Genomic DNA, 13062 nt, shown 5'->3' with positions numbered 1-13062 from the left:
CGTTGTGGTTTTTTTCTTTTTCCCACAAACCGCAGTCATATTTGTGGATCGTTAGCAAATATCAAATCTTGATCATTTCAGTGAGCTCTGTGCGTTTGCTTTTCCAGTTAATCACCAAAAAGAGTCTTGGGAAGTTGATGACATAACCATAACAACAACCCCTTACATATAAAACAGGACTCAAGATAACGCATTTTGTCTAAGTAAATTTTGAATTTGGCATCAACATTTCGAAATGTTTTATCATTGAAGACCACGACCCAGATCTCAAGGTTAGGGGAAAATTCTCCCCCTTTCTCTCTGTGAACCCTTAACATCGGTATGCACATTCTCCACACAGTTTTCTCTTCATTTCTAGCGGCACTGACAAGAGGAATTTGATTTACCAGTAGTTTTAGGCTTCTTTAAGCTGGTGATAATTTCCTTGAGTTTCATAATTTTTGGCGTTTGATTCGAATGTGAAACTGTCAGGAGAAATTAGATGCCAGTCACCTTCTCCACCAAACTCTTAACGCATGCGACGTTTCACGTTCCGCACGAAACTACTTCGCGTCTTACTATTTCTAGACAGAAAGGTGTAACGCGGGCTCTTATAAACATACCCTTTGTGCCCTCAACAGTTTCTCCGTAAATAGCTGTCAACTAGACCGGAGAAAAAACATGAAATACATAGGCTTTATATAGGAAATAAAACATTTCTTTTATTTACATCCAACGATGTGGTTGTCTTTCTTCTCAACAAATTATGCGACATTTCAAGTCGTGTACAAAAATTGTAAAAATATTATAAATTATCTATTTCGTTTTCTCTGACAGTTTATAAAGATCTCCGCATAAGCAAATATACAATATTATTTATAAAACGTTTCCTGTGTCATAAATATTTTATGCAGTTCGCATTCCTTATAAAATATACAGTCACTGTTTCCTTTCGAACATCAACGTAAATGTAATGAACTTGAACATTACCTAAATGACTGTTATTTGATATTTACAGAAACTGTACATAAGAATCCGTTTCAAATATCGACCATGCCTTGGCGTATTTGAAAAGCAGGCTTTTTGTAACATAATCAGCAGTTTTATACTAATATTGAGTAGCTGTAACTCGAGGAAGGTTGTTCTTAATTTTTTTAATTAATTAAAATATTTATCATGGTCCCTAAATTTAGTCTAAAGAACATTTTTGTTCAGAAACGAATTACAAGCTTCTGTTTCTTTTATCATAAATAAATATCACTTTGTTGACAAAATTATTCCTCTAAGGAATGTCGAAATCCTCCTCTGCAAATTCAAAGCAGAAAAAGTAATTTTATCTATAAAGTTCTTGTTATCACTTAGATTCTAAGCGTAGTATGTCATTCCTGCGCCAAGCGGAGGTCCATACATCGGTCTTGATTGAGGGTAAGCGGGAGGTGCTCGTGCCCAGTAAGACATGGGGTAGCAGCTGTTAGCGGCCGGGTGGGTGAACAATGGTGAGGCGGCGGAAAAGCCGGCGTAGAAGTCAGAACCTGGGAATTTGTAAGCGGCTTGAGCATGTGCTTGAGCGTCGGAGGTGATTGGCTGGTTGAGCTGAGCCAATCCCTGAAAGTCGAACTTATAAGCATATCTCTTGCCATGGATCTTCGTCATGATGTTCTTGTCGTAGTAATATCGCAGAGCTCGGCTTAGCTTGTCATAATTCATGTTCGGTTTGTTCTTACGCTCGCCCCATTTACGGGCAACCTCGTCGGGATCTACGAGCTTGAATTCACCATTGGCGCCTTCCCAAGCGATGCAAGTCGAGTTCTTCGGGTCCGACAAGAGTTCGAGAAGGAACTGCCATAACTGAATCTGACCGCTACCTGTACTGGCGGGTTCGGTGCGGTTTCCAACATTGGCATTAGAGTAAGAGCTCGGGAGAGACTGGGATTCTGGTACAGACATTGGTCTGGATGGAACAACACTGTCTTTCATGTGCGACAGTCTTGGTGTCGAGGATGGTGTTGACCAAGAGGGTGTATTTCTGTCCATGGAATCTGGAGAAAACAAAGGTAAAGATTGAATAAATACAGGGGTAACAAAGGAACAAACATTCTTCTTATAAATAGCACAATTCTGAAGAGTTGTTCGTTTGGTCTGTAACGACGAAAACAAACAAAGTTCAACTAACCATTTGAGGTGAATCTTCCTGGAAGTCCATGCTCTGAGCTCCTGGCCACTGAAGGATTGCTAGTGATAACTGGGTGCTGTCTTGAATCAAAAAGTGGCGGTGAAGGGGCGTGGTAAGAAGCTGAAGGAAAGATAAAGAACACGGGTAAGTAACCTGGATAAAAATCCGAGATAAATTTATTGTTTGCCTACTCCGTTGGTCAAATAAAGCTTATCTGGAAAGGTCAACATTAAACTTTGGATATCAACTCAGGTTTTTGTAATCAAGATCTTCACGGGGGAACGAGCTAGTTAAAACAACACTCCAAAAATAATGGATAAGAGATGAAAAAGGATTTAAAATAATATCAAGATTGTCCAATTACCTTGAGACGATGCGGGGGCGAGTGCATTATCGATGTCATCAGATGTCAAATTTGGGAGAGGAGCTAAAGGAAACAACAAAACAACAAATGTTTGATAAGCACTTTGTAAACTGAAGGCACTAAATAAATTTTTTTTGCCACAGAAAAGAAAAGTAGCTGGACAATTACGAGCATTGCATGCATTTTCGATGAAGCAAGTTTATGTATTTACTTTCGAAACGCACACCTATGGTCAAATAAGATTTTAAAAATAATCTAATCGATGATCTTCCACCCACAGTGAAAAACTGACGCTCTTTCAATAAACATAAGAGAAGTATTGAACCTAAATCTATCCACAGGACTGCACTCTGTGATCTCTCCTACTGCTTGCTCTTTTTTAATCTTCGTATTAATTTAAGACCGCAAATGAATCAACTGTTAGTGAGGTGTTAACTTACTTTTTCTCAACACACACAGATGTGCCATCAAAATGTCTCCATTGTATGCAGGGGCTAGTTTCATGAACCCTTCTCTCGTCAACTTGCAAAGTTCTTTTCCATCCATGGTAAACCTTTCAGAATCGATGTCTTTAAGACTAAATTCTTTGATTGCCCACTGTATCCACTGACGCACATGTTCTTTAGTCCAACACAGAGGGTCTTAACGAAGGAAAAAATAAAGATTTAGCGCTATAATCCAAACAATTCGGCGCTGGATTTGTTATAGACAAGCATATTCTAAAGCGCATTTATAGCATTCGTTCAATCCGGCCCCTGAATGGCAGATTCTTCTGTAAGGCTTTATCCTTTCAGATTATTCCCAGTTTTATAACTTTTAAGCCGGCATATACATGTCTATGGCCTATATATTAGGAATGTTTGTCATGGTTTCTTTTTCGGTGATAAACAACATGGCAAAAGGTTGACTTTCACTGAGAGAGGTTAGAAAACTCATTACGAAAATAATTAATATCAAATTGTCATAGCTCATTTCTTGGCCAAAATTCCCATGGTGAAGAAAAATAAAATTCCAAATCTCTCAGCAGGAAAGTTCCGTTTATTCTCAAAATTAGGCACTCTATATTTGCGTCTTCCGGTTGATGCTGATCTCGAACATTATCTCTGAATAGTTGAAATTCAAAGTTTTGATTAGAACGCCGAAAAATTTCACAACCCATTTCGTGCCCGAAGCCTTATCGCTAAAATTACAATGATCTGTGGTTTGAGCGTAATCGCTTGATTTCCAGTCACACAAGCCAGGTCGGGGTCATTTAGACTTAACAAGGGTGCGGTTTATCAAGCTGCAAAATACTTCCCACAAACCCAATCGTTGAGTTGAGGGTGAAATACGAGCCAAAGCATGTTTCAGCTGATCTATCAACGACACACGATCTCTGGGTGTGTCGAGAGCTCTCAGACAAAAGTTGATAAGCAGAATGTGCTTTAACTCACCGGCTGGCACGATGACTCGCTTCTCGTGCGATAAATTTTGTGGGACAGGGGAGGGTGAGTTTCTCTCAGCGAAGTCGTTGTTTGGCACATAAGGTCTTTTGGCGAGTGGTTCATCTAGTTCGGCCTCCAAAGGTCGCTTTTTGTTGAAGAAATTGCCATCGCTTTTGTGCGCTGGTTTCAGCGGCTTGTAGGGGTCATTGAATGAAGAATCAAAGAGCGATTGATCATCTGAAATCAATTCCTAAAACGATGAGAAAGCACAAATGGTTTAATGAAAATAGCCGTCAAATAATTCATGGCTTCATAAATAAAATCAGCGCCACGAAAAAGGCTATTACCCGAATATAGGAACTAAAAAAGGATGGAAGCTGTTTTGAAAGGATGTGTTGTTCAATGTGCACATGGTTATGAAGTTTAGTCTTGTTTCCGAACTATGATTTGTTGTTATATGGATTCAAATCGGCTGATAATACAAGAGTTCTGACACTTGTTTCATCATAATGCTAAAGGAACAATACAGTCTTTTCAACCGCAACAACTCTTTCGTCATCTAAAGTTTTAAAAGCACACGTTGGTTTTCTCTTTATTAATTCACGCAAAACCGATACACGTTCCTAAATTGAAGTCATGCCTTACATTACAAAAATCTAACGAGCGCGAGGCTCAAGAATAACTTTTTCGCACATCTGAAAGTCAAGTCTTACCAGACCATATTAGCCAAGACATTGACACATAATGCGGCATTCCTTCACACGAAGCAAGAATTTACGCTGAACTATTCTATGTTTTCAAAGATATTGATAAACTTCAGGCCTTTAATATCATACCAAATAAAAAATAGGAAAAATATCCGACAGTACAAACTTTCCTTTATACTGGTTTTAAACTTTTACAAAAGTTTTCACACCTCGCGTCAGAGGCGAAAAGACACCGGTGATGTAGGATATAATTAGTTAACTTACACCAAAGGAACGTTAACTAACCTGAGCATATACAGATGGGTCGGGTACGACGTTGTGTTCACTGCTTAGTCCGTACATGGTGTTTTGAATCTAAAAACAACAAATGCGCATAGAAATAAAAATTAGGTAAATCGCACATCAAAATAACACGAATGACAAATAACCAAAGAATTCCACGGTGACTCAGTGATTTCATAGATCTTGTAAGTGAAGATAGTCAGTTCGAAGTAATACTCACCGTTTGTATCTCAGTCGTGATTTGAAGAGAAGTTAAAGGTCTTTAACGACAAGATAAATCGATCGTTAGAAATCGCGAGTATCGGAATGTATAAACTAAATCCTTCGAAGCTGACTGGCTTGAAGAACTTGAGAGTAAAATTTAGAGCGCCTGCACAAATCCTCTGTAGTAAGTTTTGTAGATGTTCCGGTAAAGGCGTTGATTTGAAACACACCAATATCCGTTCAAATATTCAACTCTTTACGGTATAGCCTTTGCTTTCCTCAAGTTTTAATTCAACTGACGTTCCAGCGCCGTGCCGCTCAGCTTTATACATCAAGTGTCTAAATCGCGCGAGAAGAGGTGGGTCTCGCATTGACAGGTTAACGATAGGTGGTAAATGTTTGTGACACAAAAAGCCAATCAGCGCTGAGCCACTTGAAAAACAATCATTCCCTGGAGTGTTCCTTTCACGCCTACGCAGACACACCTAGATGACGTAAGCAAGGGGTCGTAACCTCTTGTTTTATTCTCTTCTGACGATTATCAAATGAACAATATCGAGATTGTCACTGCCATCCAATCACGTACGCACTTCTCGATAAGGCCTCAGCCTGTATAAGAAAAGATAAACACCGATATCATATGATCGAGACCCAAATTCGTGAAGGTAAACTTTCTCTCGCCAAAAGCAAACTATTCTTACAAAAACAGCGTTCAACGCACCCAGTGTGAAAAACTGCAAACAATTACACGAAATTCCTTCCAACTAATTTTCTCTAGAGGTTTTCTACAGTGAAAGATTAGCTAAAGACACAAATTAAATTTGCTATTTGATCTCCAACTTGATGGTCAAGAAAGCTCTCGAGGGATTGTAACAGAATACGAAGAACAAATAAGCCTTTGAAAGGGTCAAACGTGTAATCTGACAATCGGGTTATTATCCAAGCGTGCGACGGCAAAAATATAATTATTTTCTTACGTTGCAGACCGGGTTTTCCGAATCAAATGAGACTAGGAAATGTAATTGGGATTTTAACGCGTCACTCGAGACAATAATCAGGCACACGATGAACCACGGGCGTACGTGGTAGAATGTGCTTTTGCCGTACTCTTTAATCTTACACGTCACGGAGGCTTGTTATTTGTCATTTGAAAATGTCTTTCATTTGCTAATCAAGCTTTTGTGTTTGTGCTCCCATGGGACAGGGTGTGTCTCTTTAACAATTTACCGCCAAATTACTCTCAATGAATGAAATCAATCGCGCTTGGTTGATTTCGTGATTAATGCCGCCGCGAAATTTATGATTCGATTTTTGGCGCGCAACCTAACTAAACATGCTCATCCCAAGCTACGGAGTTAAGATAATTCGACTCGATAAGCGGGTGACATGTAAGTCTTTCTTATCCCTTTTTTTTACCCACATAGCGCTCTCTGAATTTGAGCAATCGTATACGTGTTACGTTGAAGGTTTTTTTTTTCTTTTCGCTTTTTGCGGGATATGTTTAAAAACCTCTTGTGACCAAAACGGAAAGGCATCTTGTGCGTAGCAAAGGTTATTTTGAGGACATGAAACCTAAGTGCTAGTACTGGTAGAATCAAACACAAACAGAGGTCGTGTTATTGTGAAAAAAATCCTAACCAAATTAAAGCCTAGATTGTGTTGTTTTTCTTAGAATGCAAACGACGTTATATTGATAATGTTTACTCGTCTGTGGCATGTTCACTGACCGTGATTCCGGGCACACAGTCTAGATGAATTTGAAAGTTGTTAAGGGAAGGGTTTCGAGGAAATGACAAATAGCACTTTTCTTTGGTCTTCTAAATTAATTTCCCGTTTCGTTTTGTCTAACTTAAAGCTCAGACACAAGACGTTACGAGCAGAAAGTTACGGATAAAACGTCCACCTGTGTCATAATAGTATCGCCGATCGTGCACTTGCGCAGTACTGAATATTCGCGAAAGATCTAGTGAGTCCCACAGAAAAATAACTTCTCTATTACGTGGGAAAACGACTGTGCTCTCTAGAGATCACGTACGCTTGCAAACGTTGAACGCGACTCTGCTGATTCATCGATACTTCTTGTTCTCTCTGGAGCTTTCGAATATCACAAACTATCACGTCCGTTGAGGGAATGAACTAAGCGCAGAGAGGGCAGCGTGATATAAATAACAATTCGAGCGGGCGGTAAGATGGCGGTGGAGATTAAGGAAAAGAATTGATTCAATTTTTTTCCATCACCTTTTGGCAAGTTCTAACAGGGCTATTAATCACGAACAATGGTAGAATTAGACACTGATACGTATTATTCAGGAACACTAATATTTCCGCTGGAAAATTGCGAAAGATCAGCTCAGAGTTAATTTTCCTTCGACAGTCCATAACAGAGCGGTGATGTGGCGTGCATCTAGGCCGTGGTACAGCGTTCCTTTAGGGATTTTCTTTTTGTTTTACCTTAACGTGAGTTCGTTTTTCAGCGCTAGACTGATGGGGTAGAAAATGTTTCGGCCACAAAACCCACACTCCCAATGTTGTGTAAAATAGTACAAAATACGTTATTATTTACTGACCTCGTGCAGTGCAATTGCCAGCTAAACAGGGCAAAGGCAAATTTCCCCCATTATATGAAACTTTGATCTGGCCACACTACAGGATAAATAAATTTAAGCTATAATCGTTGCTAGTCGATGTGTACTTTGACGCAGAGTTAAGGAACACAAATCTCTACCGACTAAATTTCGTGGGATAAAGGGATTCAAAACAGAGCAAACAAGACTAACCCTCTGACAACCCCATTCTCACGATATTTACCGCGTTGAAAATTTAGATGAATTCTTTGCTGGTTTGTTTCTTTTTTCCTACACATCTGTGTCTTGCCGAATCAGTCAAAACATTTATCGGTTTACAACCACGTGCGGAAATTATAACGGAAAAACGAAGAAATACTCATTTAATTACTATCTGTTCTACTTCTAAGATCGGACACCCACTTCATTTTTTCAGTTCGCTGACTTTCAACCGCGTATCTCCGTCTAAACGACAATGATATACATAGAAAGGAAATCAAATCGAAGATCATATATTTCAGATATTAGCACTACTATATCTTTTACTCCATTTCAACGAATTGGCTGAATTTCAAACTTTGAAATGTTAGCACATCGGGTTTCCCGTAAACAAGCGCCAATGGCAACACGGTATCACACTGTCAGTCAGTCAGTCATTCATTTTGTTTGAAAAGAAATACTCCAGGTCAACGTGATACAGAGTTATTTTTCACAAATATTAGTTTTATTTGTTCCGACTCTGGTATGATAACGTTTTCAGGATTGTTGAGCAGAACTGGCCTAAGGCAAAAAGAGGATTCTGCCAATTGCTTGAACAGAACAGTTTTCAGTCTCTCTTTACTCTTGCATATTTTCGTTTTTGTTTCTTTTTTTTTTTTCCCCAAGATGTATCCTTTTAATTTCAATTCACTGCCCACACAGTTCTATACAGTATAAATAACAAGGCCACTTAGAATGGAATGCGAAGACTGACGCTGTCGCTTAAAAATTTAAAACCTACGTAAAAATATGTTTAAAAAATGTGTTCAACGAAATTAAATGAACGATGGCAACGTTCATGATTACGGAGGAATTGCGGAAGCCTAATAGAGACAGAAAAAGAAACATTTTCTTCCTAAAGGATGGCAAGTTGTACTTCTAAGCGGAAGAGAGCCGGGAGAGATAAAAATAGAAATCCTAAAAGTTGCAGTTCGAAGAAGTCCTTCGACACTAAAATTGATGAAATAAAGATTTTTGCAGTCTGCTCTGAATAGATGGGATATTTGCGAAGATGTTCAAAGAGAGGTAGATCAAATCGAAAATCGTTTGGTTCACTTTATTCCAAAACTCATTAAAAGCCGATGGAACCAAACAAATATATCAGTTTTTAATTTTTTTTCCCTTTCCTTTTCTTTTGGAGCTTATCTGCGTAAGAGGCAGTGGACAAAAGGAAATAGCTCCTCAGACAACCTTAAGCTTACGATGTTGTCTCAATGGCGCACAAGGCACTACGTGCTACGACCGGAAAACAATCTTCAACTTGTCGGGATAACTTGCTCAGCAATGATGAATTCAGTCACTGGCTACTGAGCTGAATACAAAACGAAACATTTACAATGGGTTGAGTTGAAACGGAAAAGCACGCCCTCTCTAAAGTTTCCGCCAACGGGATCCCGTTTGTCCAGTGCGTAGATAGCACAAAAGAATACAGACTTATTTTATTCAGTTTTCAGAAAATTTATGTATTATCTCTTGCTTGAGTTCAAAAGGTTAACGTGAACCTTTTTCCGGCGGGTAACTTTTATTTCTCTACGTTTTTCTTTCATTTATTTTTTTATACCCGCAATGTTCAATGATTTGACTCATTTTAAGACTAAACGAATGAATGACAAGTCGGAGAATAAGTTGACAGAAAAGGAAATTGTATTGGAAATATAAGAATATATGATTCACAATTGCTGTATCTCCTATTACTTAAAAAAAAAGGCATAATTCCTTCTGACGCCTTTGCGTTTGATATTTAAACGATCTTTGAATCTACTCCTACGACCAAGAGGAAATGTCAACGACAGAAAAAGCCTTATATTTCATCCAGAAAAATTAAAAAAAAAAAAAAAAATTAACAAAAGAAATTCTGGAGAAATCTTACTTAGTAGTAGTAATCCTGAAAAGTGAGGAATACAGAAAGACATAATTTTCAAAATGGAATGTAAAAAAAATATTGCTGCGAAAGAAATAATTTAACTCAACACGAATGTGGTCTTTCTGAATTTGGGGGCCTATTAATACTGTTTCGATTCGAAAACGAAAATGTAACAATTATCTAAAAATACCTAGCTGCGACATGAAAAGAACTCGCTGATAAGATGAACGATGAGGGAAAATGTTTCTAATTTGTCTTTTTTATTTATAGACGAACCACAACCACTTTTCCTAATATCCAGCGGTAACAAGAAAAGTTTACGTAATATTAGTCAATTTTCGATGAAATTCACAGAAGACAGGGTTTCTTTATACATTACGATCCCTTAGGGCTAAAAAGCAATACTTCACGAATAATAGAAAAGGGGAAAAAAACATTGCGGAAATATTGGAAAACAAGGAGCCTTCCGTTTTGTGCAGTATCGAATATGATATTGCAGTAATATCCAGTTGTGGGGCAAATATACAAAGCAATCTTGAAATACAGAAGAATACCGATTTAAACTTCCTTTTGTCATAAATCAAAAACGTCTAATTTATACTAAAACAGGTTAGGTTACAGCAGAGACAATCTATGCGAGAATATTAAAAAATAGCAATAACAGGAGTGCATTCAGGGCAGCGTCTACTTCCATTTATTGTACAGCGATCAGCTTGTTATAATTACAGGTACTTCGCTGTGTCGGTTCTTGAACTCTGGAATTAGTTTTTTTTTTCCCCTGAGTTATTTATTTTCACTCCTAATAACTCTACAAACTTTCCTTAAAATGATCGAGCGCGATCGTCAAAGAAGACCATTACAGCAGTAAGTTCATTTGATGCAGTTTGCCCCATCGAAACTTTAGAAACCAAATTTGGTGTGAATCTCCCGAAGTCGATTTTCAATGATGGCGACTGGTGGGTGGGTAAACTGTAAAGGGTATTTGTTCAACAAACACATTGCTTTAGACGCTTGAAGACTTCAGCTTGTTATCGAAACGTAATCAAAACCCCCACTAACATTGGAACTAATTATCAGTGATTTTATGCAAAGAATTTTAATAGAAGGCAGTGATATGACTGTAAATTGTAATAAAGACAGAACGGAGACACAGAGGAGCCAACTCCGGAAGTGGTTATAAATCCGCCGACCTGAAGCCATTGTAAACAACGTTTTATCCTTGAAGGCAAGAAAAAAGAAAAAAAAAAAAAAAGAGAGAGAGAGAGAGAGAGAGAGAGAGAGAGAGAGAGAGAGAGAGAGAGAGAGAGAGAGAGAGAGAGAGAGAGAGAGAGAGATATAGACACGATGGGGGCTAAAAGTCGCTGGAAACTCCATTTCTTACCCATCTTTGACGGGTAAATGCCTGGCGATAGAACGAAATATAAAGACTTAAAGCAGTGTTGGTCGTCCTTTGCTGTGCAAATTGGAGACAAAGGAATTGTTTTAGCAAAGCAAATAGAGCAATACCTTTATTTCACCTTCAGTTATTTATGATTTATAAATGACTACGTGCAAACTTGGAATTCTATCTAGTCATGCTCACATTGGCAAGGCATGTGTATTATAATACTGAGCGAGATTTACAGAAATGCCTTGACCATTCTAAAAAAAAATTTTAAATTTGACCTCCCCAAAATTCCGTGAACCGTCTACTATTCGAAAACTTTAAGACCTTAGGCACAATGTTTGGTAAGACCTGTTTTGAATTACTTTCCAACAGGGTTAGTGAAATGTGATTTGTCTCTCTTCTAGCTGATCGGGTTACTCATCACTGTCGGCGTCCCATCGAAGTTTGTTCCTTTTTACACACAAGCTTTACATTATCCTACCACAAAGAAAGAAAAGTTTTTACAAAGTAATTTTCGCCCACGTAAAACTACAAACATAGATCGAGTTTGTGTCAAGGTCGAGCGAGTATCAGCGTATTCGATGCCGCGATATTTCAAAAACACACAAATTGCAACAATGAAGCCAAGTATAATAGCCAAGCCTTTAAATCTATTAGAAGCTTCTCGAAAGGAATTTCAAAACACGTCAGGGCCCAAATCTTTCTTCAACCGAGGCAAAAAAGATCGAAATTCGTCGATAAAAATGTGCTGACTCAATACGAAAAGCCACTACACAATAAGCCATAAGTATTTACGCAGTATCTCGGAAAAGATAAGTCGGGGTGTATGGTGCGATTTCTCAAGATATCACACCTGGTTTTGTTGATCGCAGAATGATATACAGCTATAAAAACATCACATGACTAAAGCGAACTATTCTACTACCACCAAACACGGCTTATCCCTGGCTCAAACTATTGGGTCGAAACGCTAATCAACACGGCTCGTTCACTGTCGCATTGACCTTCTTACCCTTTCTATTCTTTACTGCATTCCAGTGAGGCCGCGCCCAAAACAAACCACAAACTCTATTGGCTAAAGTAACGACCCATACTCTTTGGATAACAAAGATTTACTAAAAATAAATTTTGGAGTGTTTTGAGTCCTCGCTTTGGCAGTCAAACATCATTCATCGCCGCTTGAAGTTGATGAGTGCCACATTTCTAGGATTTCGAGCGGAACGGGAGATGTTAGAGACACCATGTTTTTAAAAGGCCTAGTTTGGGTCACTGGGGCTGCCGTTGTTTTCGAATTCCAGGTAAAAAAAATAAAGGCGCTGTTTACGAGTTCACATGGATTGATTCGAGTCAGTTCTGGTAGATATTATTTTCTAGGTAATCGCGATAAAGGTTTTGTTATGAATGTAACGCCTGGAGCGAAAAAAAACCTGCCGGAAAGTCAATTTGGTTTGAGTGAAAAGATAGCTTTATTAATAACACTTTATAACGATTCGGAATGGGGCAGGAAGTTAGGAAGCCCGCTTGTGTTTCTTATTCCGTTCAAAGTGCACAACAAGACCTCATACTTGATCGAGAAAAAAACAGGCAAGCAAAATCGGTTTTTCAAGTTGAGATGCAATATAAAGACAGCACACAATGCGCTGTAACTACACGCATGAACGCTTTCGCTTAACGCAAGATTTCGCAATTCTTGCACCCTTAGTCCCAGAGCTACTGAACAGAGACTAATTTCATCTCGGATCCAGCCACCCACTTTACTGGTTAATCGTTCATTAATCATGGTTCCTTCAAGATACACTCATCTAGTGTAGACATTACCATTAACTTCGCTACCAATACCTTTGGTTCCATAAAGA

The 13062-nt window shown here is 38.5% G+C and overlaps 1 protein-coding gene and 1 long non-coding RNA gene across 2 annotated transcripts; one reads left to right on the top strand and one right to left on the bottom strand.

Annotated features, from left to right (window-relative positions):
- Nucleotides 1–675: 675 nt before the first annotated feature.
- LOC111335650 (transcriptional regulator ERG) lies at nucleotides 676–5430 on the bottom strand. Its single transcript, XM_022941637.2, has 7 exons — nucleotides 5150–5430; nucleotides 4933–5001; nucleotides 3950–4190; nucleotides 2957–3157; nucleotides 2517–2579; nucleotides 2153–2272; nucleotides 676–2018 (listed from the first exon to the last, which is right to left on the bottom strand). Exons 2-7 carry the CDS (start codon nucleotides 4987–4989, stop codon nucleotides 1345–1347), a joined length of 1356 nt encoding a protein of 451 aa, XP_022797372.1. The 5' UTR covers nucleotides 4990–5001; nucleotides 5150–5430; the 3' UTR covers nucleotides 676–1344.
- Nucleotides 5431–6337: 907 nt separating this feature from the next.
- LOC148727314 (uncharacterized) lies at nucleotides 6338–12537 on the top strand. Its single transcript, XR_015990165.1, has 2 exons — nucleotides 6338–8981; nucleotides 9097–12537. It is a non-coding gene; the product is annotated as an uncharacterized LOC148727314 (long non-coding RNA).
- Nucleotides 12538–13062: the final 525 nt, after the last annotated feature.

This window comes from Stylophora pistillata, chromosome 7 (assembly GCF_964205215.1).
Source record: "Stylophora pistillata chromosome 7, jaStyPist1.2, whole genome shotgun sequence".
Taxonomy (NCBI): Eukaryota; Metazoa; Cnidaria; class Anthozoa; order Scleractinia; family Pocilloporidae; genus Stylophora; species Stylophora pistillata.
The sequence above is the reverse complement of the archived record's forward strand: the minus strand, read 5'-3'. Positions and strand labels throughout refer to the sequence as shown.